Source organism: Macadamia integrifolia, chromosome 3, assembly GCF_013358625.1.
Source record: "Macadamia integrifolia cultivar HAES 741 chromosome 3, SCU_Mint_v3, whole genome shotgun sequence".
NCBI lineage: Eukaryota > Viridiplantae > Streptophyta > Magnoliopsida > Proteales > Proteaceae > Macadamia > Macadamia integrifolia.
The window spans coordinates 1,083,410-1,109,488 of record NC_056559.1 but is presented as its reverse complement, the minus strand read 5'-3'; the positions used below and the strand labels follow the sequence as shown (position 1 = coordinate 1,109,488).

General features: G+C 40.8%; 1 protein-coding gene across 1 annotated transcript in view; it reads right to left on the bottom strand.

The window, feature by feature from the left end:
• The window catches only part of LOC122073632 (PH, RCC1 and FYVE domains-containing protein 1-like), a 67,057-nt gene that overhangs the window by 3,752 nt on the left and 37,226 nt on the right, over positions 1-26,079 (bottom strand). The window contains exons 3-7 of the mRNA XM_042638240.1: positions 7,227-7,316; positions 6,962-7,048; positions 6,732-6,833; positions 2,299-4,374; positions 2,059-2,205 (exon numbers count right to left, since the gene is read on the bottom strand). Of these exons, the coding sequence (XP_042494174.1) occupies positions 2,059-2,205; positions 2,299-4,374; positions 6,732-6,833; positions 6,962-7,048; positions 7,227-7,316 (2,502 nt within the window). The remainder of the gene's footprint in view (positions 1-2,058; positions 2,206-2,298; positions 4,375-6,731; positions 6,834-6,961; positions 7,049-7,226; positions 7,317-26,079) is intronic.

Genomic DNA, 26,079 nt, shown 5'->3' with positions numbered 1-26,079 from the left:
AGGTAAAGATGAGTCATAGTCCTTATCCTAAAATATATACAACAAATCTAGACGCATACAATAAATCTAGACATTAACACTCCCCCTCAACTTGGTGCATATATATCTCTTATGCCCAACTTCCATAAATGGGATGAAACACCTTAGAGTTTAACCCTTTGTGAACATATCAGCTAGCTGATTCTCAGAGGTGAAAAAAGGGATGCAAAATGAGGCTTTGTTCAAGCTTCTCCTCCATCAAGTGTCTGTTAATCTCAATATGCTTGGTCCTATCGTGTTGGAGTGGGTTTGATGTAAGGTTATTCACCTAAACAAATAACCCCAGATAATATGTAACTCCAAACCAAACTCAGATTTAAGTTTCAGATCTGATCTCCAAGAAGAAATACTCAGATTAGGAAAATAGGCTGAAATAAGAGAACTAATAACTCACAGACCAAGGCTCAGAAGAGCCTCAAAATGGTTGGAAACCAGCAAGTAGTTTGGAAACCAATCACAACCCAGAGACTCAACACAGAATTAAGTTTTTGAAGAACTCGAAGGAGAGAATTCTGTAGCCGGCAGACCAGGCCTCCAAAGACCACCAAAAGCTGGTCGAGTGCTCCTTTGGGGGTGTGCAACAAAACCCTAAAAGGGCTTAGTGATTGGATCACAGATCTGAGAGATCTGCTTCTCGAACCAAAGGGGTTGAAGGCTGCTCTGGATCTTCAACAAAGCTCAATGATTTTGTAGTCTGGTAATGATCTTACATCACTCAAAATAAAGGAAACTAAAAGAAATTCGATGGTAGGGTGAGAAGGGGGAAGAAAAATGGTGATTTTGGGTCAGGCCTCTCACCATCCCCTGGGTTTCTCACCCTCTCAAAGTGATTGTTTTAGCCATGGAAGATTACTACTCAAACTTTCATTAATTCAAATGTGCTAAAACCTTACAATGAGTGTCTTTAAATAGGCAGTGAAGCCTTTATAAAATAGGAAATAACCAAATAGGAAACTAACTAATTCTCCTAAGCTGATTTACTTGCTTGACAAGAAATAACAACTAACTACTATTGTTTAACAAATAAAAAGGAAACTAATTACTTAACCACTAAGCTAAAACAAAAAATAAAAAGAAAAGGAAATAAATCTCTTAACTCCCAAAAAGGAAACAAATCCCTTAATTGAATGAATCGATGAGAGCTGCTGGGGTCTTCTACTTTCCAAATTGATAGGGACAGCTGTAGGCCTTCTAGAAGAACCAAAAAAAAAACAACAGAGACCGAGCTGCTCAATGGAGAGAAATATACCCTGCTGTGCTGGATCGATGGGGCCAAGAAAAGAACCAGATCTGCTGGTTTGAATGGCACCAAATTGACCCAGATTTGAGATAAAAATTGTACCGGCATTGAGTCCTCTTTTTGACAGCTCGATCTACATCAACCAGGTCGTGAACTATACTGATTGCTTCCTTGTTATTACAACAGAGCCTTATAGGTTCTTTAACAACCACTCTTAGATCACAAGAGCCATATCCCTACAGTATATGCAATATCTGGCCAGAATGAGAGAGGCATACCAACCTTCCAACAAGTCTCTGATAGTTTTTTCTATCTACAGGATCACCACCCTTGCTGCTGAGGTGATGATTGACCAAGATAGGAGAATCCGTAGGTTTACTTTGGGTGGTTGATTCTTAGTTCTACCAATTACATACATGTTAATCTGTGATACTATCATGGTCTCTGACTCTTTACCTTAACTTATCTTCCTTTTTCTTGTTCTTCTTTTTCTTCCCTATATGCTAGCTCATATATACATGCTTTTTCACCAAGTAAGTGTTACAGATGCTCCTGTAAATATATAGATGCTTGTATGTAATAATTGACAACTACTAGTAAATGCTAGCTTGAGTTTTATTTTTCTTACATATTTGCATATTTATTTCTATAAGGTAGGTAATAATGATTATTTTTTTCCAATTGCAATTTACAAGATATAATAAATGTTTAATACATGAAAAGCCTAATGACTAATTATTTGTAACTGGTCATAATTTAGGCATGTTGAACAGGAATACCTGGACTGCACTTGATTTCATAACTTCATTTGCAACTTTACACCGGGATGACTCCCTGGCTGCCAATGAAGCAGCTTCTTCAGCTTGCTTTCGTGATTTCTGCAGCTCCATGTCTTGGTTCTCACACTTCTGTCTCAACCTTTTAGCCTAGAGGTCACATCACATCATCCTATGAATACAAAATTATAAGAAGGTAATGACAATAACAAAATAGATAAATAGAGGAAAACTACCACATACTTGGCTTTGCAACATTCGTACTTCTTGGCTCAAATGCTCAAATTTTTTCACTATGGTATCAAAACTTTTAGAAATTACAGGAGTTGCAACATGTGGAGAGTTTGACTTTCTTGAGTATGGTGAAGCAGCTCGTGATGTTACAGCTGGCTGGGGTACCGATGGAGGCAATGGTGATGGATGAGACCTTAATGGTTGAGGTGCAGATGTAATAACTCGTTTCAGAGGATGTTGAACAGAAATCAGTGGACTTGGCACTGCATCTTTCTGCTGTAACAGTCTTTGGACTGGGGAAGCTCGGATTATGGAAGCAGAATCGGATTTCATTCCTTGTTTGGGTGGTTTGATATCAAGATATTTGATTGGCTCTCTGTCAAGAGACAGCAGATTCTTAGATGCACTCACCACTCCCCGGTCCAGCCTCTCCCTGACTTTTACCGGATGCCTGGCTGCAACATTCTTATTGAATGTAGAGGCACTACCAGCCTCAGATGCTTTAAGTTTAAAGTAGCAAGAATCACATACACGAAGTGGTTTGCTTGGAGTCGGAGATAATGCAGCTCCTAGTGCTTTCTTGGAACAGCAAGCATAACAATGCACTAGTCCACAATTATAACAATTCCGTCTTTTTCTAGTAAAACAAAATGCTTGACGACAACTAGAGCAGACAGAATGGTCTGTACCAGAAACCCATTTATGAAGGCATACAGCTGCAGTGAAGTTTGCACCACAAGATATACTTTTCACAAGCCTATCTTTTAGGGATTCAACTAGATTTGGGACTTTCCGGTCTTTAGTGTCCCCATGTCCTAGTCTACCATTGGCTCCCCTACCCCATGTGAATACTTTGCCTCTCGATGTCCGTACAGCAACATGTAATGAACCACATGAAATCTCTTCCACAAACTCACCTACCAATCTATTTTGAACTAAGCAGGGCAACTTACCATCAGACAGTGGATTTCCCAGCTGACCATAAGCAGTACTTCCCATAGTAAATACATGCCCTGATGTTGCAAGGACAGTGGTAATATTAGGTCCACAAGCCAACTGGTGGAAATTGTAGCTAATAAGAGATGACACACGGGTGGGCTTTAGCTTGCTTTCCTTGTCCCCATGACCCAAACGGTATTTGTCACCATCGCCCCAAGTAAATAACTGTTTAGGTGAGATTTTTGTACCTGATTGTCCCATAACCTCCACAATAGCTGCAGTGTGCCATAGACCACATGCAACTTTAAGAGTCTTTGATTCACTCAAGGATTGAATTTCCCTAGGATACGCAACATTTTCTCTGTCCCCATGGCCCAGAACACCAAATGTCCCGTCACCAAAAGTAAACAACTTTCCATTAAAAGTTACCAATGCTGAGTGCCATGTGCCACATGCAACAGATAACACCTGAAGTCCTTCTAAAGGACCAGAAATTCTTTTGGGTACCCAATGGCTAACATCTTTGCCATGTCCAAGAAGTCCAGGGTAATGCGTACCATCCCCCCAAGTAAATAAATCACCGGTTGCAGTAACAGCGCATGTATGATACTCACCACATGCAACATAATCCACACTATTGACAAAGGATTCAACAAGTTGAGGGCGAATTAAACATCTATCAGTTCCATGGCCAAGCCTACCTCCTGATTCCTCTCCCCAAGTAAAAATCTCGCCTTGCCTTGTAACAAGAGCAGCATGTCTGATGCCAGAAGAAACCTGCTGAACATCTAGAACCACATTTGAATCTAGGGGCCTTGGAGTCAGCACATCAGTTTTTGAAGGGAAATGGTGGACAGATCCATTTGGTACACTCTTATCACACCAAACCTCCCCCCAGACATAAACATCACCCAGTGATTCAATGTCATCGGTTCCAAGGCCTACACTTGACAAGCCAGAAGTGCTTGAAAAACTAACTCTGGAACCATCTCCTGTAATTGTTCTTGCTTGCATATTTGCATGGTCTGGCCCAAAATCTGAGTATGTCAAACTCAAACTACTCAAACTACTAAAACTACGTGATGCAGTCTTCTGTGTTGTACCAAGATGATGACCATTTTGAATGAAGTCAATGTTATCATGTAACTTCAGGGGGAAGAAAGAAAAAGAGAGGAATAATCAGCTGAATAGAATTATTTGAAAAATAATCATATATTATAATTTTTCATCCATCTTAAACCACATAACGATACGCAAGGAAATTACAGCACATGATACAGCAAAGAAAGAAAGAAGGAAAAAAGTACTAACAAATATCTAGAGAATTTCAAGTTTAATAACAACTAGTTGACATAAGATCAATCTTCTACAGATTTTAGTTTTTGGAAGTATGGTTCAAGATCTCGGTGAGATCTCACTAATAACTTGTTTTTTTTTTGGGCTTGCTGAGATGAGAGCATAGGCGATATATAAAATATAAAATATCTGGATCGAGATCTCGGTGAATATCTCGGTCTCGACTCGACTTGAGACCAAGTCACATGGGGTATACACATAATTTCGACCCTCAACTTGACATAGCTCGACATCTTTCACCTATCTCGCCCTGCTGTGAAGAAAAAGTGAGCTTTTAGTGGCTTTTCTCATCAAACCTCTCATATACAGTGTAGATTAACAACTTCAACACTTGGAGATTGGAGATTATCACTTCATCATCTCATCATCTACCTTTGGAGATCCTGTTCTTCTCAAGAACAGTTTTAGGTTAAAATAACTTCTCAAAACCATTTTTTTCATAGAAATGTGGTCAAAAGTTTTTTGTTTTTATTTTGGAATAGCTTAGGGTGAAGGGTCAGAAGACTACCTACCTAGGGTCTGAAATCAAAGTACCATGTAGGTTTGATTTTAAAGAAACTGAGGTTTCTACTATGTTTAGAGGCCTATAATAAGTTAAATTGACAAGTTTCAAAGGCTAAAAATCCAATATTACCACTGAAACCAACCACCGAGATGACCGGGCAAAAAAAATTATGCCCAGTGAAACTTGTGTCGAGATCGAGATCTCGAACCTTTTTAGAAGACATGGTGCATCTAACTTATTTTGCTGAAATTTGTTGCCGACATTATTAAGCTGCTTTTCCAGGTGTTACTAAGGGAGCAATGGCCTTGGAGTCCCATATACAGACTTCAGTTTGGCTCAAGTCTCTTTAGGGTCAATATTGTTGAGATGTGATGGTTTAGGGAAGAATGAGAACTCAATCGAATAGGGGTTAAGTGTCCCGCAGGGGCACATTTGGACTTCCCCCCTCCACCGACCCTTTTAAAGTGGGGCCGGTGGATGGGGGGGTATACTTGTAATTTGGTTTTTTTTTTGTCCTGTACTTCTATCATGACTCTATTTTGCATATTATAAATAAAGAGCTTGTGTGATCAATCAAATCACTGAAGCATTCTCGCCATCTTTTTGTTAACATGGTATCAAAGCTAAGTTTCTGATCCAGTTTTTTTTCCAGCCACTTTTCTTCTCTTCTTCTAAAATCGCAAGCCCTTCCTCTCTCATCTTCCATCTTCTTCACAAGCCTTCATCTTCTCCCACTTTTGCCTTCCCAACTACCCATAGGACAGCACTAATGAGGTAATTCATATGAATTTAGTTGTTGTGCCACACATCACCTCAATGTTCTAAACCAAAAAAAAACCTTGAAAAATTACGGTTCTTACCTATTTGCGATTTTTTAGTCTTCTTCTCCTTTGGAATTTGGTTTTTCCTACTTCTAAGAACAGATTTCCACCCATTGAAGATCAAGTACAGCAACCTGGAAAGAATTTATCATTACCTACAAGATCAACCTGCAAGATTGAAGCTCCTTCATCTGCAATTTCAAGAAACCAGGGTTTTTCTCGCTCCAAAACCCTGTCTCCATCAATTTTAGGGTTCCACTCCTCAGAATAGATTGAGATTTGGAGGATATCTTCCTCACCCCTATGGAGGAGTTCGACCAGCCTTGTGACCCAGTCTCCCAATGTTGTGTGTGAGATCCTCTTCTTTGAAGATTTTTAGGGTTTTCTCTTAAAACCCTAATTGGACCATTTCTCCACTTCTTCATCAAAATCAGACATAATTTGGAGTTCTTCACCACCCTTATTGGTCAGTTCGATCCAAGTATTGGCCTTTTTTGACAGATGGTTTTGAAGATCTGGTATTTCTTCCATATTTTTGTTGACTTCTTATTATCATCATGTTTGGAGTAACTACTGTATCTACTGCAACCTCAGACTCCGATGGGCAAATTTGCAATGAATATATCCCTTTTGGTGCTTGCTTTGTCTTCTAAGATTTATTAAATATATCAGCTTCCATGGTTCCCAACAGGAATTGGCACTCTAATTACCAATGGCACAAGTGAACAGCTGGAGATAGCAATACATTGCCAAATGATGCTGTAGAACAGCAGAACATATATAATAGAACAAGAAATATATTGAAGATAAAAAGAACTCACATCAGAACTTTCACTCCTGGTATGTCTACTATATTGGCCTTTAGAAAGTAATGCCTTAAGGCCAGCAAACCATGTTTCTGTCTCATCTTTATCTTTGCATATCTGTGGTATACAAACAGTTAAAAGTAATCATTATATTATAACAAACTAAATCCTGGAGAGATCAAACTAACAAATTCAACGTCTGACATACAAATGAAAATGAACATTAATGGATTTGTTCCACAAACCAGATCAAGAGTTCTTGCACCATTGTTATATAGAAGAGAGAATGATAAATAATCCTTGTCAGGGCGAAAATATCTCCGAAATACAGCCTGTTGAATCAACAACAAATGAACCAAATGAATGTCCTCTATTATTACAAATTGTAAACCAGAAATAACTGAAACGAAAATCATTAATTTACAATCCATCTCATGTCTAAGTGCATGGAAACATAAGATTAAAAATAAAGAGTGCAAAAGCAGGCTCAAGTCCATGGGCTCAACTTACAGTTCTCTGTCCAGGGATAATACGAGAAACAGAAGATAATTTAAGACTCCTTTCTTCTCCATGTGAGTACCAGATCAATGTTGTTTCATCCTGTCATTAGATCATTAGAATCCATTAAGCATAACGTACCAATAAATGAATAACTAAGTACTCCCACCAAACAGGTTGAAGATGGCAGATTTCGTAATGAACAAATCAGATTCAACCACACAGGTGGGAGGTATTAATGAATCATGCATGGATACAAGAAACCTAATTTCTCAAGATATAGATACAAATAACTAAGCCAACAAAGTATAAAGCGAGTGCTAGAACCATCCACCTACACATAAATGATCACCTCTAGCATGAGTAGGAACACTAGGAGCAACTTATACACAACAATCCCAACACTAGTTCCAAGTAATGAAGGAAAAATTACGAGAAAAAAGAGAATGGAAAGCGAGAGGGGAAAGAAGAAGAAGAAGAGGAATAAGAAGAGAAAGAGAAACATACGCAATAAACACTTGGGGCCTTATATAGTTATATTTACTAACTTGAGATAACATGTAAGATTACATTATTTTTGAGAAACGGCTGCTGATGGAAATCTTTCCCCCCTCTCTGGGAAAGTTCTGTTCAATGTTCCCCCATGCTGTCTTTATCCTCCGTCTTACATGTTCCTGATTTGTCAACAAATCTCTCATCCATTGGTAGTTTAACAGCTAATCTTAATTGTAAAGTTACTTTTTATCCTCCTTACTATGTGTTTCAGGATCTGGTGACAAGGAAAACGATTGGTTGTGGTAAGAGTGCAAGGTGGGTTATATCTACTTGAGGCTGGTCTCTCTTCGGTTCCAAGTTCTTCATCAGCACTTCAGGCAGACTTTGCATCAGCTCCTTTACCTGAGTTACTTTCATGGCATCGTCAATTGGTTCACCCTCCATTAGAGACCTTAACTAGATTTTTTCCTCTTTATTTGAAAAATGCTTTTTGAGTGATTTCCTTTTGTGAAGCCTGTGTTTTGGCTAAACAAACTCGTACTATTTATCCCAGTTTGAATAATAAAACTGCTGTTGCTTCTATTGATCCTGCAACTAAAATTCCATTAAAAGAACCTGTTGCTTTGAGAACTCCAGGAGAAACCAAATCTGGCCACTGCTTGGAACAGCCTGGCCTCACGCGGGCTGCTCCCCTCCTCTCTCATCCTTCTTCTTCTCTCGTCCTCTCCCTCTCCCTCTCATCCTCTGCTCTCCTTTCTTTTCTTCTTCACCCTCTCCTTCTCAACTTTTTTCTTCTTCTTCTTCGGTCTCACATGTTCGGGAGGTCGTGATCCACCCCTTGTGTCTCCCCAGTCCTTCCTCTCCATCTTGACACAGATCTGGTGTAACTTGAGCTTCAGGCGTGGCCTTGCTGCAGCTCTAGTGGTCTTTGATGGATTGCCTGGGTCCTCCTCGGGTTAGGCTTTATGTCTCCGGCTAACCGCTGCTCTGACTTGCTCCCAGATTGATTCGTTGCTCCTCCTCCCTACTCCGCCGACGCTCGTTGGGCCTATAGCCGCTCATCCTTGAGTCGCTGAATAGTTCTGGTGTGTCTTTGTGCCGCTGGCCAAGCCATGCTCTCTTCTTATCCCTGGCAGATCAAACGTCTTCTCAAGTTTCCTCCCTAATCAAATCCAAGTTCCAAAATATTGGGTTTCAATCCTTGGGGAGACCAAAATTTCAGTCGAAATCTGAGAAATTTCGAGGAAACCAAGGAAATTTTACCGGTTTGGTGAAAACTTTGGTTTCAACCCCAAATGTGTTTTTTTTTTCCCTGATTTTTTGTGTACACCATATTTTAGACATTTCTAATCCATTCACATAATTAGTTTCATGGAAAAAATATCTAGTCATACTTGTGGTGTTAACCAAAGTTTGTTAATACTGAAACTATACTACATAAGTTCATATATAAGTTACTAACTAAAAGGTTAAATACATGGTTGAAAGTTTAAAACAAATAAAACATAATGTAAAGGATCCAAATTAAATAGTAATATTACATAAATGTGAGTTATCACTCAAGTCTAAAGTCCCAAGTCTCAACAATCAATACTGAACACTCAAAACTCAAAACTCAATACTCAATACTCAATACTCAATAATCAATACTCAACACTCAATACTCAATACTCAACATTCAACACTCAATAGTCAATAATCAGTAGTCAATAGTCAATAGTCAATAGTCAATAGTCAATAGTCAATAGTCAACATTCAACATTCAACAATCAACACTCAATTCCAGCTAGAGTGTCTAGGCGGTTCCAGTTCACTAGCTGCGTACCACTACAGATGTCGTAGCCGCTCCTCTAAATGCCTAGGCGGTTCCAGTCCCTTCTTTAGTTAGATTTACTATTAATGTGCAAGATCCAAGCTTAAAATGAAGATTTGATTGCACAAGAGCAAAATCTTGAATGTTTTCCCAAGTTTCCCACTTCACAAAGAAGAAATAGAGGGAAAGGAACGAAATTTCAAAATAGAAAGGCTTGGTTTCCCATTTAAGAAGGTTTTATAAAGGTTGGTTCAACCAAAAGGATCGAACCCATTGGTCCAATCGAAAATTCCCACATTTCATATGGTCAAAACCAGTGACTTTTAAAGTCACATGGTATTTGGTATCAGAGTCTTGGGATACCATTGAAATGTGGGAATTTCAACGGCATCGGTGGAAACCTTGAACCATGATCGAATCGTTTGCTCTGGTGCTTTCTTAGCAAGTTACTTGTAAGGCTTGCAACCTGTAAGGTTACCAGCCATTATCGACTAACAGCCACTCTGCCAATGCCCTCTGCAAGGCCGGCACCCTATCTTGAGGCTGTCACTTCCGCAAGGCCCACATCCCACAGTCGTGCCTGCCTTTTTTTGGCGGAGCTCTGATTCATGTGTTAGCGGCTTGGAAGTTGAAGTGATGAGATACGATGGTAGGGTTTGGTGGAACCCTACCTAAAATTTCCTTGTTTGCTCCTCCTCCTACTTTGGGCTTCTTGATCCTTGTTCAGCCCATATGGGCTTTAGAATTTTAAGTTGTTGGGCTTTTTGGCTCTTTTATTTTAAGCTCATGTGGGCTTTGTGTCTTTTATAACATGCCTTTTACTACTCAAGCCCACTGGGCTTTGGATGTTGTCTTTTCTGGACTTTACCATTATAGGGTTTTTATATTATCCCTCCCACTGTTTTTAATGCATTTATTAATTCACCCAAAAAAAAAGTGATGTTCCTTTACTTTAATCCACTCTAATATTTGGGGTCCATTTCATTTTGTATCTGTTTACCAGTTGTCGATGGTTTATTATGTACATTGATAGCTGTTCTAAAACGACTTTAGATATATTTGATGTGTTATAAAAGTGAGGCTTATCATTGCTTAAGCATTTTCATAGCATGATTCAGACACAGTTTCAGGCAACAGTTAAGGTATTTCGAAGTGATAATGGTAGGGAAAATATTGATGGTGCCTTTTAAGCGTATCTTGGTGCAAAGGGAATCCTACACTAGACTAGTTGTGTTGACACACCTACTCAAAATGGTGTGACCAAATGAAAGAATCGTCATTATCTTGGAAGTCGCCAGCTCCCCGATGTTGGACATGTAAGTTCCCCTTTTAGTATTGGAGTGAGGCAGTCCTCACTGCTTCCTACTTGATTAATAGGATGCCTTCTCTAGTGTTGCATTTTCGGTCTCCCCTCAGTGTTCTTCAGGAGAACTATGTCTTTATTGTGCCCAAGGTGTTTGGTTGTGCATGTTATGCATGCAATCACCACCCACATGGGAAACTTAACCCTCAGAGTCTAAAGTGCATCTTCCTTTGATGCTCTGCCACTCAGAAGGAGTACATGTGCTATCATCCACCAACCCATCTCTGGTTTGTGACCACGGATGTGACTTTTCATGAGTCTGCTGCTTATTATGGTGCGCCACATCTTCAGGGGGAGCATTCAGATCATTGGGAAGATGTGCCCCTTGTTATTCTCCCCCCCCCCCCCCCCGGGGATGCCACTCAGGAAACCGTGGTTCAGAGGGAGAAGCCTACATCTACTCAAGAGAAGTCTGGTGATGGAGATGTGTGGTCACCACCTCAAAAGTTTAAATTCTCCGCAAGCAACACAAGCAACAACAACCACCACAACACTAACTCTACCTAGCCAATAGTTGCATGCTGTTGATCCTGGTCATCTGTCAGTTCCTTTTGGTAATGATCCATCTTTTGACTAACCTATAGCAGTTCGTAAATGTTAAAGCAAACACTAACTAATACGTAAATAAATAAAGAAAGATCCGCACAATGCACAAAGATTTAATGAGGTTCACACACCAATGTGGTGTGCTACGTCCTCAGGCCAAGAAGAAGGTGTTTCACTTTGTAGAAGAGAGATTACACTTAAGCAGCGGTAAGAAAACTCGCCCTGAAACCCTAGCTCGAAAAACCCCTAAATTACAATGACTTGCTCAACAAGACGACAGTACATTATATATACTCCTACAAGTCGCGGGTCGAACCATACCCCTCTGCTTCCATCACATATCTCAGAAAACTTCCCATTCAGGTCGCCACCAAAATATGTCAGAGCGGGTCAATCTTCAAAACGGGTCAAGAATTCGAGACAAACTTAATAGTAAAGAACCTATAACTTGTACTCGACATCCCATTTCTATGTTTGTTTCTCACTCTTCTTTATCTCCTTCATATCGTACCATTTTGTCTTTTGAGTTTCTTCCTCAAAATTAGTAAGAATCTTTAATCGATCAAAGATGGAAAGCTGCTATGGTTGAGGAAATGTAGGCACTTAAGAAGAATAGTACATGGGATCCTGTTAGTCTTCCTCCTCATAAGAAGACTATTGGTTGCATATAGGTCTTAGTTGAGAAGCAGAAGACTAATGGTACAGTGGATCATTACAAAGCCAGACTTGTTGCCAAAGAATTTACTTAGATATATGGGATAGATTACCTAGGAAAACCTTTGCTCTAGTAGCAAAGATGAATGCTATTTGAGTTATCCTCTCTTGTGCTGCAAACCTTAGATGGGAATTGCAACAGCTAGATGTGAAAGAATGCCTTTATTTATAGTGAAACAGAAGAAGAGGTGTACATAGACATCCATCCTAGATTTAGTAGTAGTCAAACAAAGGGTAAGGTCTGTAAAATCAAAAGAGTTTTGTATGGTCTTAAACAATCTCCTCGTGCCTAGTTTGGTGGCTTCCACAAAGCCATGATATCTGTGGGGTATACTCAAAGCAATGTAATCACACCCTTTTTATCAAGAAATTAGGTGACAATATTGCAATTCTTATCGTGTAAGTGGATGACATAGTTGTTCCAAGGGATGACACCGATGAAATCTCTCGTCTCAAGAAGTTTATGGGCACCGAATTTGAGATTAATAACTTGGGGCAGCTTTGTTATTTTATTGGCATAGAGTGGCTAGGTAACCAAGGGTATTTTTCTTTGTCAAAGGAAGTATATTATCTAAAGTTGGCATGCTAGGGTGCAAACCTTCTAACACACCTCTGGAGGCTAATACTCACATTTCTAGTAAAGTGGGCGATCTGGTTGATAAGGGTAGTTATCAACGGATAATTGGGTGACTTATTTATCTCTCCCACACTCGATCAGATATTACCATGGTTGTTATTTTAGCGAGCCAATTTATGTATGATCCCTATTCCTTTAATATGGATTCACTCCACTATAGTTTTCGCTACTTACAGCCCTCTCCAAGAAACGGGATCTTTTTTTTTGGGTGAATAATTTAATTCATACCAAAGGAGAAAAGGAGAGAATATACAAGCCCCTAAGAAGGGGAAGGAGGAGAAAGAAGACAAAATAGGATCTCAATGAGAATCCAAGGGCCTAGATACATAACTAAAAAGCTCCCAGGAAGTTATAATATGATCATTTCTAGGGAAAGGGGGACAAGTGAGGGAAGCTTTTGAGATCTTAGCTTTGATGTCAAAAAAGATGAAGCTCCAAATCTTTCCAAGAGGCTGAGAGTTGGAGGTCCATTTTCTATGATTTCTCTCCATCCAGATCTGGTTAATGGTTGCACAAAAGGCTAGCTTGCCCACCAAGTCACAAATGGTCTTTCCCTGGAATGTCATATCCATCCAGATCCATTCTCTGTGGAAAGGGAGGATTCTTCTCGAAGAAGGCCAACATTTGGAGAGGACTAGGCTCCAAATGGAGTGAGCAATAGGGCAAGCAAAGAATAGATGATCAATGCCCTCCAGCTCAGTTCCACAAAGATAGCAACTCGGGGAGACAGGGATCCTTCGGAGGCTGAGGAAGGCTTGAGTGGGCAGGCACTTTGTGAAGACACTCCAAGCCATGAAGCTTTGTCTAGGAATGTGATGCTTAAACCAGATTAGATTGTGCCAGGGGGAGGGAGGGCTTCGAGAGCGGACATAGTCCCAAGTAGCTTTAGCATTGAAGATCCCAGAAGGGGAATGGTTCCAAAGCAGAGTGTCACACCTTGAGAGGTCAGGAGGGGGGAGCTGAGGCAAAGTATCCCAAAATTCTTCCATCTGCAAAGCAGAACTAGTGGAGGGGGGGGACTAAGATCCAAGAGATATTATGTCGTCAACCTTAGCAAGCCTTGGAAAACCAACACTATATATGCTCCGAGCACTGAGAACATGAGATAGAATCCCCACAGGGTGCCAAGGGTCGAGCCATAGGTAAGTGGATGATCCATCTCCTACCCGAGAAGAAATGGCTCTAGAGGCCAAGGTTTTGAGGGAAATCATTTTGCGTCAAACCCATGAAGCATCAGAAGGAGGGCGAATAGTCCAGAAAGTGTCATTCTTGAGGGTTTTAGAGTACAACCAATCCACCCAGATACTTTTCCTCTTGGAGACCACTTTCCAAATCAATTTAAGAATGCCCGCATAATTGACATCCTTTATGCTCCCCATACCCAATCCCCCTTCATTTTTAGGAAGGCAAACTGCTGCCCAGCTTATAGGCCGGAGAAATCTTGTGGATTCTTTTCCTTTCCAACCTTTCCAAAGGAAGGCAGCAGAGATGGACTCCAATTTTGAAGATATGGATTTGGGTAACCCATAAATACTAGACCAGTAAATGTAGGAAGCTTGGAGTACATATCTTATGAGTTCAAGACGCCCAGGAAAAGAGCTTGCCTTTCCATAATTGAAGCCGTTTCCTGATGAGATCCAATATAGGAGCAAAGTGATGGGCCGTGAGCCTTGTTGGAATTAGAGGAAGCCCCAAATACTTGATAGGAAGAGACCCCAACTCAAAACCCGTTTTCTCCAGAAAGGAGTCCTTTACTGCATCCGAGATCCCAGAGAGGAAGATGAGAGATTTTCTTGGATTGATGCGGAGACCAGACATCGAAGCAAACAGATCCAGGCAAAGCATAATAGAATCAATAGATGGGCATCATCTTTAGAAAATATCATCAAGTCATCTGCAAATGCGATGTGAGTGTGCTTTAGGGCTTTGCACTTATGGAGGGGGGCGATGAGATTTTGATCCAAGGCAACTTGTAGACTTCTGGAGAGGACTTCCATAGCAAGGCAAAATAAATAAGGCGAAAGAGGGCACCCCTGCCTAATTCTTGTTGTGGAAGAGAAAAACCCTGCAGAGCTGCCATTAACCAAGATAAAAATTTTGGGGAGGCAATGCAGTGAAAAATCCAGTTTGTGAATATGGGGGTGGGGATCCCAACTTGCTGATAGCAGAAATGATAAAGTCCCATCTCAAAGAATCGAATGCCTTGTGGATGTCAATCTTCATGAGAGCAGCTGGGGGATGGCCCTTCCTATCAAAACCTCTTACAATCTCATGACATAACAGAATGTTGTCTCCTATGCTTCTTCCCGGGATGAAAGCTGATTGATTGTCACTAACAAGGGAATCAATTACTTTCTTGAGTCTGTTGGCTAGAATCTTAGCAATGAACTTGTAAATGAGATTGCAAAGAGAAATTGGCCTGAAGTCATTCATAGTGATAGCACCCTCATGCTTGGGGATGAGGCAAAGAAAAGTGTGGCTGATGCCCTTGATCTGACTTGGATTGTAGAAGAAACTTTTGACTGCTTTAATCAGATCCTCTTTGATGATATCCCAGGTAGATTTGAAGAATCCCATGCTAAAACCATCAGGGCCCAGGGCTTTGTTTGCTTTGTGAGAGAGGATAGCAGCATTGATCTCTTCATTTGAGGGCATAGACTAAAGCATATGGGACATGTCAGGGCTGACAAACTTGTTGAAGAGATCATCTTGGATAGAGGGAGCCATAGGGAGATCAAGGTTGAACAGATGCTTGAAGTGGTTCACTGCTAACTCTTTTATCTCATCCACTTTGGAGATCAGGGTACCATCGGGGGAGGTAAGCTTGGAGATGGAATTAAAGTTGTTTCTGGCCTTTAAGGATTGGTGAAAATATGATGAATTGGAATCTCCAAGCTCCAACCAAGTGATTCTCGACTTTTGTCTTAAGAAGCTCTCTTCTTGGGACAAAAGATTTAATAGCTTTGCAGTTTCCAATTTTTCTTCCACAGCCAAAGAGGAATTTAGATGGTCGCTCTGAAGTTAAACCTGAATGGAAGAAAGCCTTTTGCTTGCAATCAGCAAAAAGAGAGGATATGTTCCCAAAGGTGTTAGTATTCCAAAGCTTAAGATCCGTTTTGACATTTCTTAACTTCCTAGCCAAAGCAATAAGAGGGGAGGAGTGAGCTTGGATAGGCTTGAGCTAAGTGGTTTGGACAACTGATAAGAAGTTTGGATGGAAAGCCCACATGTCAAAAAATTTGAAGGGCTTTGAACCAAAGGAGGTGTATGGATGAATTTGGATGAAAATGGGGCTGTGATCAGAAGCGGAAGGAGGGTCAAAATTGGCATGGGAGGAGGGAGGAGGGACAAGAGGTGAGCCAGGCTTCATTGACAAACATCCTATCCAGTTTACAAGCTATTCTGGAGGATCCGGATCTTTTGTTATTCCAAGTGAATTTTAGACCAGACCAGCGAAGGTCTGCAACTCCAATGTCTCCAATGCAGTCATTAAACTCATCCAAATTGGAAGGGTTTAGACGACCACCCCCTTGTTTTTCATGGGAGAATTGGACCATGTTGAAGTCACCACCAATACCCCAGGGATGAGAACCAACCTTGGAGGCTAAGTTGCGAAGATCATTCCAGAGCAAGTCTCTGTCAAGCAAACGGTTGGAGGCATAGATGGCAGTGAACAGGAGGGATATACTACTAGAGAGGTCTGAAATGGAGAAGTGAAGGAGTTGGGAGGTTTCAGAGAAAGGGGAAATTGAGATTTTTGCAGGATCCCAGATAATACAAGTGCGACCATTTAAGTGGTGGGAATAGTTTGAGATATAGGACCAACTAGGGGTGATGGATGAGACGATACGGGAGATGGAGGGATTTTTAATGTGAGTTTCAAGCAAGTAACAAAAGGCTGGCTTGGTTTCTTTAATGAGGAGGCGGACAACGGCTTGTTTCGCAAAGGAGTTAAGCCCCCTGAGATTCCAAACAAGGCCTTGAGACATCAGAGAATCAGAGAGAGGGCGACTCACGCTCCGAAGAGGCGGAGCAGGCAGGGGGAGCAGAAGGGCAGAGCTTCTTCGCCTCTAATAGGCTCTGGAGGGGGGGAGACAGCTAAAGAGGTTGAGACAGCGGAAGGTTTGGAGGGGGGAGGCCGCTTGGGTTTCTTGGTCGAAACAGAGGCTTTCTTCAAACCAGAAATGGCAGGTGAAGAAGACGGGTTCGAAAAGGGATTTTGGATCGGATCCAAGGAGTCGGGTCTGGTTTGGGAAGAGGTGCTCAAAGTGGAGTTGTGATCAAGAGAGGTGGTACGGGCTGAGGTGATATGGGTGGCTAAGGTGGTGGGCTCAAAAGTGGGCTCCGAAGTGGGCTCAAGAGTGGTAGAGACGGTTGGATCAACAGGTGGCAGGTGATGTGGGCCTGGCCCAACAGTTGTACACCGACCAAAAGCAGGAGGGCCCAAGAGGGAATGATTAACATGCCGAGTTGGATAAGTAGCTTCAGACATGAGGCCAAACTCCAAGGGACATCTGGCAGAAGGGGTATCAACAAAAGGGGGGATCTTTTCATGCAAAACACTATCTGCCATAGGAAGGGCGCTGGTACTAGAGGAGTTAGGAGCCATGGGATCTTCTCCAGAGCCCTCAGAGGATGAGGAGGAACTGTCAGACAACAAGTCCGATGAGGAGTCTTCTTCATCAGAGGAGGATGCTTCAGAGGAGCTATCGGAGGATGCAGGATCCACCAGAGTCTCGATCGATGGGATAACAACAGAAGCCGAGGCGATAGGGACTTCACCATCTTCCGTCTCAGACTCGAGGATCGAGAAACGGTTTAGACCAGTGGGTAAAGGGTCAACAATGACCGTTGATGGCTGGTTGATGGAGACAATCAGGTTTGGAGGCCTGAACTATATTCTGACACCTAGAAAGTCTCTTACCTCTCGTCGGAGGAGGTTGGAAAGGGCAACGATCAGAGTTTGACATGAGAGATCGATCACGAATGGAAGAAATCCCCAAAGGATGAAACAGATTTTCGTCATCAGTAGTCAGGCTTAAAGGGTTAGGTTGGCAGGCAGTGGTATCATGACCAAAAACACAGCAACGGACACATTGGGGAGGTTTCCAGTCATAACTGATGGGTTGCTGTAATGGAGGAGCATCACCATCCTGAACATCGATGGAGGATGGAAGAGCAACAGCAGCTGAGACTTCCACACAGATCCTGGCATACGCAAGTCTGTCCTTGCAATTAGTTCTAGCATATTAGCAAAAGGGCGTACCAAGGACTGATCCAATTCTACCCAAGCCTTTAGAGCACCAAAATTGGAGAGGAAGGCCAGGCAGAGTGATCCAAAGAGGGATAGTTGAGTAGTCAACTCGATTGAGCAGGAGACGGCGATTCCAGTGGCAGAGGAAAATGGGTTTTCGACCAATTAACCAAGGGCCCCCTTCTAAACAGCGAGTTCGATCACTCTCATCAGAGAATTTGAAAAGGAAGAAGCCATGATCCAACAGAAAGGTTTCAACGGTGCCAGCAGGTCTCTATTGTTTCATCAAGGACATCTTCACCAGGTGAAAAGGGGGTCTCAGGAAGTGGCCGATAATGGATGAGGACCAGCGATCAGCTTCGGAGTCGAGAACACTGCGGGGCAGCTGGCAAGTAGCGAGTCCCCCATCGAGGTAGGGGAGATAAACTGAAGTGGCATTCCATCCACAGGAAGAGAAATGGAGTGCTTGAAGGGAGAATTCTAGGCATTAGGGGGCGAGGGAAGGGAGTTAGGAAGTGAGGGAGACAGGGGGAGGGCTAGGGGAGAAGGACCCTCGGTGAGAGGAGAAGCCATCCTTCCTGCAGAAACCCTGAAAGATGTATTTCATAAATTAATGAAACGGGATCTTATTTTCTCCTCATGGCCATCTTCAGGTTGAGACTTTTACATATACTGACTGGGTTGGTCGTCCTGATGATTGTAGGTTTACCACTTGTTAAAAAACTTTGTTGGTGGGAACTTAGTCACATAGTGTAACAAGTAATAGTCCACGATGGCTAGGTCAAGTGCTGAATAGTCTTTTTGAGGAACTTGGAGTGCCGATCACTCTTCCAATGAAGCTCTATTGTGATAGCAAATCTGCTATTAGCATCGCTCACAACCCTGTTTAATACAATTGTACTAAACATGTTGGAATTGATCACCATTTGTGTCCCATTTGTGAAATCTGTAGACCAGCCGGCCGATGTTTTTACTGAAGGTCTTTGTGGTAAACTTTTTCATTTTCTTCTCCAAGTTGGGCATGTGCGATTTTACAAGACCAACTCGAGGGGGAGTGTTATAATATAGGTAATGGAGAACCTTATAGAGGAAAGGGGAAATCATAGTAGAGAGGGGGAAGGAGGGGAATCACACACTTCACTAGTGCACAAACTCAACATCTTCATTCAATAATCGAAATCACTCTAGGTCTTCCATTGGTTACAGCCTATATATAGGAAAATAGGAACATCAAATTAGAAACTTAACTGAAATGGAACCTAGCCTAAACTAGGAAACAACCATAAAAGGAAACCAATGCAAGGAAATAAATCCAAACTCCTACATTCAAATCTAGAAAATAAATGGCATGAAATAAAATACTAAGTAACTGCTAATTTTATTTCCAACCCTTGTTGGACCAAAACCCTGGGCTGGACCGGTTCTTCTTGGCTCTTGGCTTCCAAAGCCGGTCATGCTAGTCCAACCAGGTAAGGGTAGCCGTATCTGCATCAACTCTCCTCCTCTGAAAAGAAAAGGACTGAGGAGACCGTCTGAAGGAATATGCTGAATGAGGAATGATGCCACCATCTTCTTAAGCTTAATTTCAGGGAGATTTTTGGCAGGATGAAACTTCATAGTCTTGTTGGCATGCTTGAAAGCATAGGTATTGGCATAGCCACAATGCTATACTTTCTTGTCAAATAACCAAGGTCGACCAAGAAGGATATGGCACACCTTCAGAGGGAGGACGTCACATTGGACTGTATCCTTAAATCCACCGATAGAATATGTGACCAAACACTTATCTGTGATTTTGAGATTATTGTTGTTCACCCAAACAACCTTGTAGGGATTTGGATGTGGCTCTGTCTTCAATCCCATCTTACGAATTGCGTCTTTAAAGATAACATTAGTGCAACTACCTCCATTAATGACCAAAGTTAACAACTGGTCATTGCACTTCACACGAGTCTGGAAAATACTACTACGGCGCCAATCTTTATTGTTAGTGGCTTTCTGAGTGGTCAACATATGACGAATGACATAAAAGGATGTCGATTTTCATCACTGAGAATGTCATTGACTTCACCTGGTGCACACTCTTCTCTTAAATTAACTGTGTCAGAACCAAGTTACTCTTCGGGAATATATGGTATAGGAGAATCCTTATCAATAAAAGCAACCAAACAACTGGGACATTCAGCACTGATATGTCCAAATCCATTGTATGAGTAGCACCGAACTGTAAATTTTGTTGCATCAGAAGGTTTATCTGAACCACGTCGAGGGGGTCAGTATAGACGAGTAGGTCGTGAAGATGACATTTCAGAAACATGTCGAGGTGGAGAATATGGCCAACTAGGTCGTGAAGAGGCCATAGATGTAGCACTAGCCTGTGGTTTGCTAAATGACCTTTTTTGTGTAGGAGGTTGTTACAGGATGGAACTAGTACCTCGAGGAAAAGTATCTGTAAAATTTCTCTGATTGTATGGGCGTTTCAGACTTTCCTCAACCTGATACGCTACTTGCCCGGCGTTTTCCATGGTAGGTAGTCGACTAGCTGCAAGGGTAGCACTAAGTTGAGGGTGCAGACCATTGCGAAATTGTGACACTAATACTTCATCCCACTCAAAATCAGAACGAGTGGCCAAATAATAAAATCTCGCAAATATATTCTTCAACGGTCAAATTCTCCTGTTTCAACTGTGCAAACCTGAGATGCATGCATTGCTTGCAATTAGAAGGCAAGAATCTCTGGTTCATGACTTCATGCATTTTAGCTCAAGTAGTGACTAAATCAATGCCTCGGGTTCGGTTTTGTTGCCGTTGCTTGACCCACCAGACTTGGGCCGTGCCTTTCAATTTAGCCTTTGTAAATAGGATCTTTCGGGCCTCAGTTAACCGATACCATCTGAAGAATGTCTCTAAGCTGTGAATCCAGTCAAGGTACAATTCTGGATTGTTATCTCCCTAAAAATCAAAAACATCCAATTTTGCTGCTCGTTCCGCTCCATCATATCGACCAGTTCCATATGGTGGTAGAGGTGGAGGTCGTGGTGGTGGTGTATAATGTAGTGGTGGTGGTGGCAGTGGTAGTGACAGATCCTGTGGAGTGGTGTTGAAAGAATCCCCAGACTGGATGAGACTCTTTCCCCAATCTGTAGCCACCAATCGATCAACAGAAATTTGCATAGATTCCATCATTGTCTTAAGAGAGGCGACAATGGTAATGAGGGCATCAATTTTCTCATCAGTTTCTCCTTTATAAGAGTTCAGCTGTTGAACAACTTCACTATTGGCTACCATGGTGGAGATAGGCAAGATTACACTCAAGTATGATGACAAGATAGTAAATAAAGGGGGTTTAAAGAGCAATGGTAGAATGGGTAAATAACTCTTTTTTTTTTCTTTTTTTAAGGGATGACAGAATTGTAAATAGATGAACTTCAATGAGAAACTAAGTGTTAATCATTGATCATATAAGTGAAGGTTAAACTTGGAAATTAGAAATAAAATCAGAAATAGATTTAGGATAAAAGGAAAAAGAGAAAAGTGGAAGGGCAGAATAGGAAAATAAAAAGAAAGACTCAAAAGAGGGAGTCGTAGGTAGGAAATAAGGGTACCGACAAAAGGAGAAGAGACTTCCTTTTGGAGATGGGAACCAGCAGCGATGGCTTATCAGCAGGTTCTCCAGCGATAGCAGATCGAGGAAAACAGTAGCACTTTGGAGGAGCCGTGGACGGCAATGAAGTTCCAGGAAGGTCAACTTCGAGAGGAGGTGCGATGGAAGGAGGCGCTGTTGTGGAGGGTTAGCTGTAGCGAGAGCTTTGAACCAGGTATCAGTGTCGCCTCTCACTCTCTTCAACTTCTCTTCTTCTTTTCTTCTTTCTTCTTCTGTCTTCTATTCTTTCTTCTTCTGTTCTTCTTTCTCTTCTTCTTCTTCCGTCTTCTTTTTTATTTTCTGTCTTCTGTTCTCTGTTCTCTTTTCTGTAGCTTCTCTTTTTCTTTTTTTTTTTGCTGGTGGAACCCTAGAGAAGGGTTTTGATGGAAGGAAGTCGAGAGAAAGAAGGGGGGACATGGTGAGATAGAGCGGTCGATTCTATCCAAAAAAGACAGATTCGATTTTTTTTTTATTTTTTATTTTTTTTTATTTTTTTATTTTTTTTGTTCACAGTTTCTGTAAGACCGAAACAGAGAAAGGGGGAAGGGAAGAAGAAGATGGAAGGAAGAAGGGGAATGGGGATCTTTGGCTCTGATACCAAGTTGATGGAGAACCCTAGGGAAGAAAGGGGAAATCAGAGTAGAGAAGGGGAAGGAGGGGAATCACACACTTCACTAGTGCACAAACTCAACATCTTCATTCAATAATCAAAATCACTCTAAGTCTTCCATCGGTTACAGCCTATATATAGGAAAATAGGAACATAAAATTAGAAACTTAACTGAAATGGAAACTAGTCTAAACTAGGAAACAACTATAAAAGGAAACCAATGCAAGGAAATAAATCCTAACCCTTACATTCAAATCTAGAAAATAAAAGGCATGAAATAAAATACTAAGTAAATACTAATTTTATTTCCAATCCTTGTTGGACCAAAACCCTGGGCTAGACCAGTTCTTTCTATGCTCATTGGCGTCTACCACTACTACTTAAGACCGGTGTTATGTTTAACTTTCTATTTTTGTTGGTCCAAGCTAGAAGTTTTCTTTTGATATATGTATACTCCAACTTGAGGGGGAGTGTTAAGCTATGTACCACGATATGGGGAGTGTCCCTACAGTCGATGAGTTTTACTTCCTTCCTTTAGTTTATTTCTTTCCCTAGTTAGAATAGATCTCTACTTACTAACTAGGAAAGACTTCTTATTTTATCTTGCTTGTGGCACAAGGACTTAGTTTCCTAATTTGATTGTACTACTTTGGGTGTTAACAAATATTGATGGTAGGGGGGACTGGGAAATACGCTCGGCTGCTCCCCTCTTGCAGTCTCTCTTTTCTTTTTCTCTCTCAATCTCTTTCTCTCTTCTCTTACTCTCTCAAGTTACTGGTTACAAATCTTAGGTTTGTAACATCTCTTATAAATAAAGCTGGGCCTATATCTAAGTGAGACAAGTCTCATTCCCCCAAATCCATCAAATACATAGGGAGGTAAATAGACAAGATTATTCAACGAAGTCACCATAATATTTTTACTAATTACTACATGACCTCTAACACTATGCCTCAAGTGGGAGAATACATGCCCAACTTGCTTAAGAGGGTATTGAACTAAAGAGAGATAATCCCTTTGGTGAAGATGTTTTCCAAATGGTCTCATGTCTTCACAAAATGAGTGCAGATGTAGCTAGAGTTATTGTTTTATTTAATGACATACCTGTCAACCTCAATGTTCTTTATTCGGTTGTCTTGCATAAGATTGTGAGCAATACTTATAGAAGCCTTGTTTTTTCACAATACAAGTATATGGAGCCCTTAGTAATAAACCCCAATTATTAAAATAATCTTTTCAACCATAGAAGCTCGCAGACTCCATGGGTTATGGCTCCATAGTTCTAAATCTCGAAAACTTCGACCGAAATTTTACACATTTCAATGGTTTCGAACCAACTCGAAAAGAAAACATGTATTTTGGAAATTTCAAACATTTTGGCCCAAATTTCCAGTAATAGTATAAGGGAAAAAACTAGTTTCGACCAGGTTTCAAAAATTTCGACCTAAATTTTAGTTTTGAACAAGGTTAAACCCGAGATTTAGAACCATACATGAGTCTAAATTCTGCCTTTGCAATTAGTCTAACCACAATTAATTTTTTTTGTTTTTCTATATAACCAGGTTACCACCTACAAATGTGCAATATCCTGATGTAGATCATCTATAAAAAAAAAAAAAAAAAAAAAAAATCCTGCATAATCAGAATCAGTGTAGCCTTCAATCCTCAAATGGTTGTGTTTGTGTACAACAAGCCTTTTCTTGGGCCAGACTTCAAATACCTGAGGATGCGATGTAACATCCAAATGCCCGTTCATGGGAGCATACATAAATGACTTACTACCCCAACAACGTAAGCAATATCAAGGCAAGTCAATGAAAGATCAACTTCCCCACTAGTCTTCAGTAGTTCCTTGAATCGATTAGGGGTTGTTACAGTCTTTATCTAACTAGTGATTTTGTCAATAGGTGAATCTGCCGGTGTACATCCCAACAATCTGGTCTCCTTCAAAAAATCCAACACGAACTTCCTTTGACAGTAATTATCCCCTTCTATGACCTTAACACTTGAAGAAATATTTTAAGAGTCCAAGGTCCTCAATCTCAAATTATTGAGATAGGACTTTAGTCTCTTTATATCCCAGTCATTTCCTATCAATGTCATCTACACAGACGCTTAGAACTGTAAGCCTATGATGGACATGATGGTATCATTACCTCATCAGGTAAATAGAGTATGGTCAGCTTGACTTAGAGGATATTCACTCTTTTCATCTAAATCTCAAACCAAGCCTTTTGGGACCAATTTGAGGTCATATAGAGTTTCCTTAAGATGACACACTTTCCCTTCAACTGAGGGAAACTTGAAGCCTAGAGGGATCTGCATATAAACTTTCTCTTCAAAATTACTATAGAGGAAATGCATTCTTCACATCCAATTGATATAGTGGTCAGTCTCGATTGGCTGCTAATGATAAGAGGATATTTATCGAAATGTATTTAGCCATTAGGGAAAATGTCTCGTGATAGTTAATTCTGTACACTTGACTACATCTTTTGGCTAATAATTTGGCCTTATTAGTGTGATATTTCTCAATAGTGCCATCTAGTCAGTACTTGATTGATTAGACCCATCTACATCCAACCGGGACCCTCTTCTTTCTCCCAAGTGCAATTCTTCTCAATGGCCATCATTTCCTCACTCATAGCTTTCTTCCACTCTGGGTTAGACATAACCTCAGTGACATTCTTGGAAATAGGAGCTAAGGAAAGAGCAACAACTATAGGAGAGATTGCATCATAGGAATCTAACTTGGCTATCGGACTAGTACAAGCTCTTGTTCCTATCCAAAAAGTAATGGGAAGATCTAACTCAGTAGGAAAAGGAGTATTACTTGACTCGAAAAGGTGAGGCTCGAGATAAGGATCCGAAGAGGATTATTGGCAGGTCTTCCTTTCCCTTCTTGTGTATACAAGTAACTCCTTCTTATTGTCAACCTTCTCAATGCTAGGTTTCCCTTTGATACCAGCTCCCCCAGGATGGTCTAATATATCAGCAACATCCACATCCTTGTGCTTGCTTATATAAAAAAGAAAGGGAGGAATATACAAAGGTTAAATGGGGTGGAAAACAGCAGTAACCTCTTCACTTCCACTAAGCTCTCCTTGAAGAAATAGCATATAGGAACCAAAGAATGGCACAAACTCAAAGAAGGTGACATCTTTTGAGAGAAGTCGCTTCTTGGAGGATGGGTGGTAGCACTTATAATCTTTCAACGACAGGGCATAACCAAGGAAAATACATTAAAAGATTTAGGATAAACATTTAGTTTGATAAAACTTGTTAAGAAGCATATAGTACACACAGAAACGCTTGGGCGTCCTGATCACAGTTAGCAAAAACGAGAACATTAAAAAAAAACAGAAATGGTACGAGTTTTAAACAGTAAAAAATTTTGAATGATACAGTCAAATAAATGGTAAAAAAAACAGAGAACGGTAAAAGACGGAAAATGGACGGTACAGGTTTTAAACGTGTAGATTTCAAACAAATGGGACAAAAAAAAAAACGGTTGTATACTCATGCAAATTAAGGAATTATTACATGAATACCTACATCTAATGCCTAAAACAACTACAATAACAAACATTAATGCATATATATCTCATTTTTCATTATAAGTTTTAAGATATATAATTGAATATCATCCAACACCAATTCTAAATTCATACACCACACATGTCCAAAGTCTTATTGAGCAATGTGGCCTGGTTATGATGTCGTTCGTTGTTGTCAACATAGTCAACAAACTCTCGGAGTGATGTATATTCAGTTTGAGTTGGGAGTCATC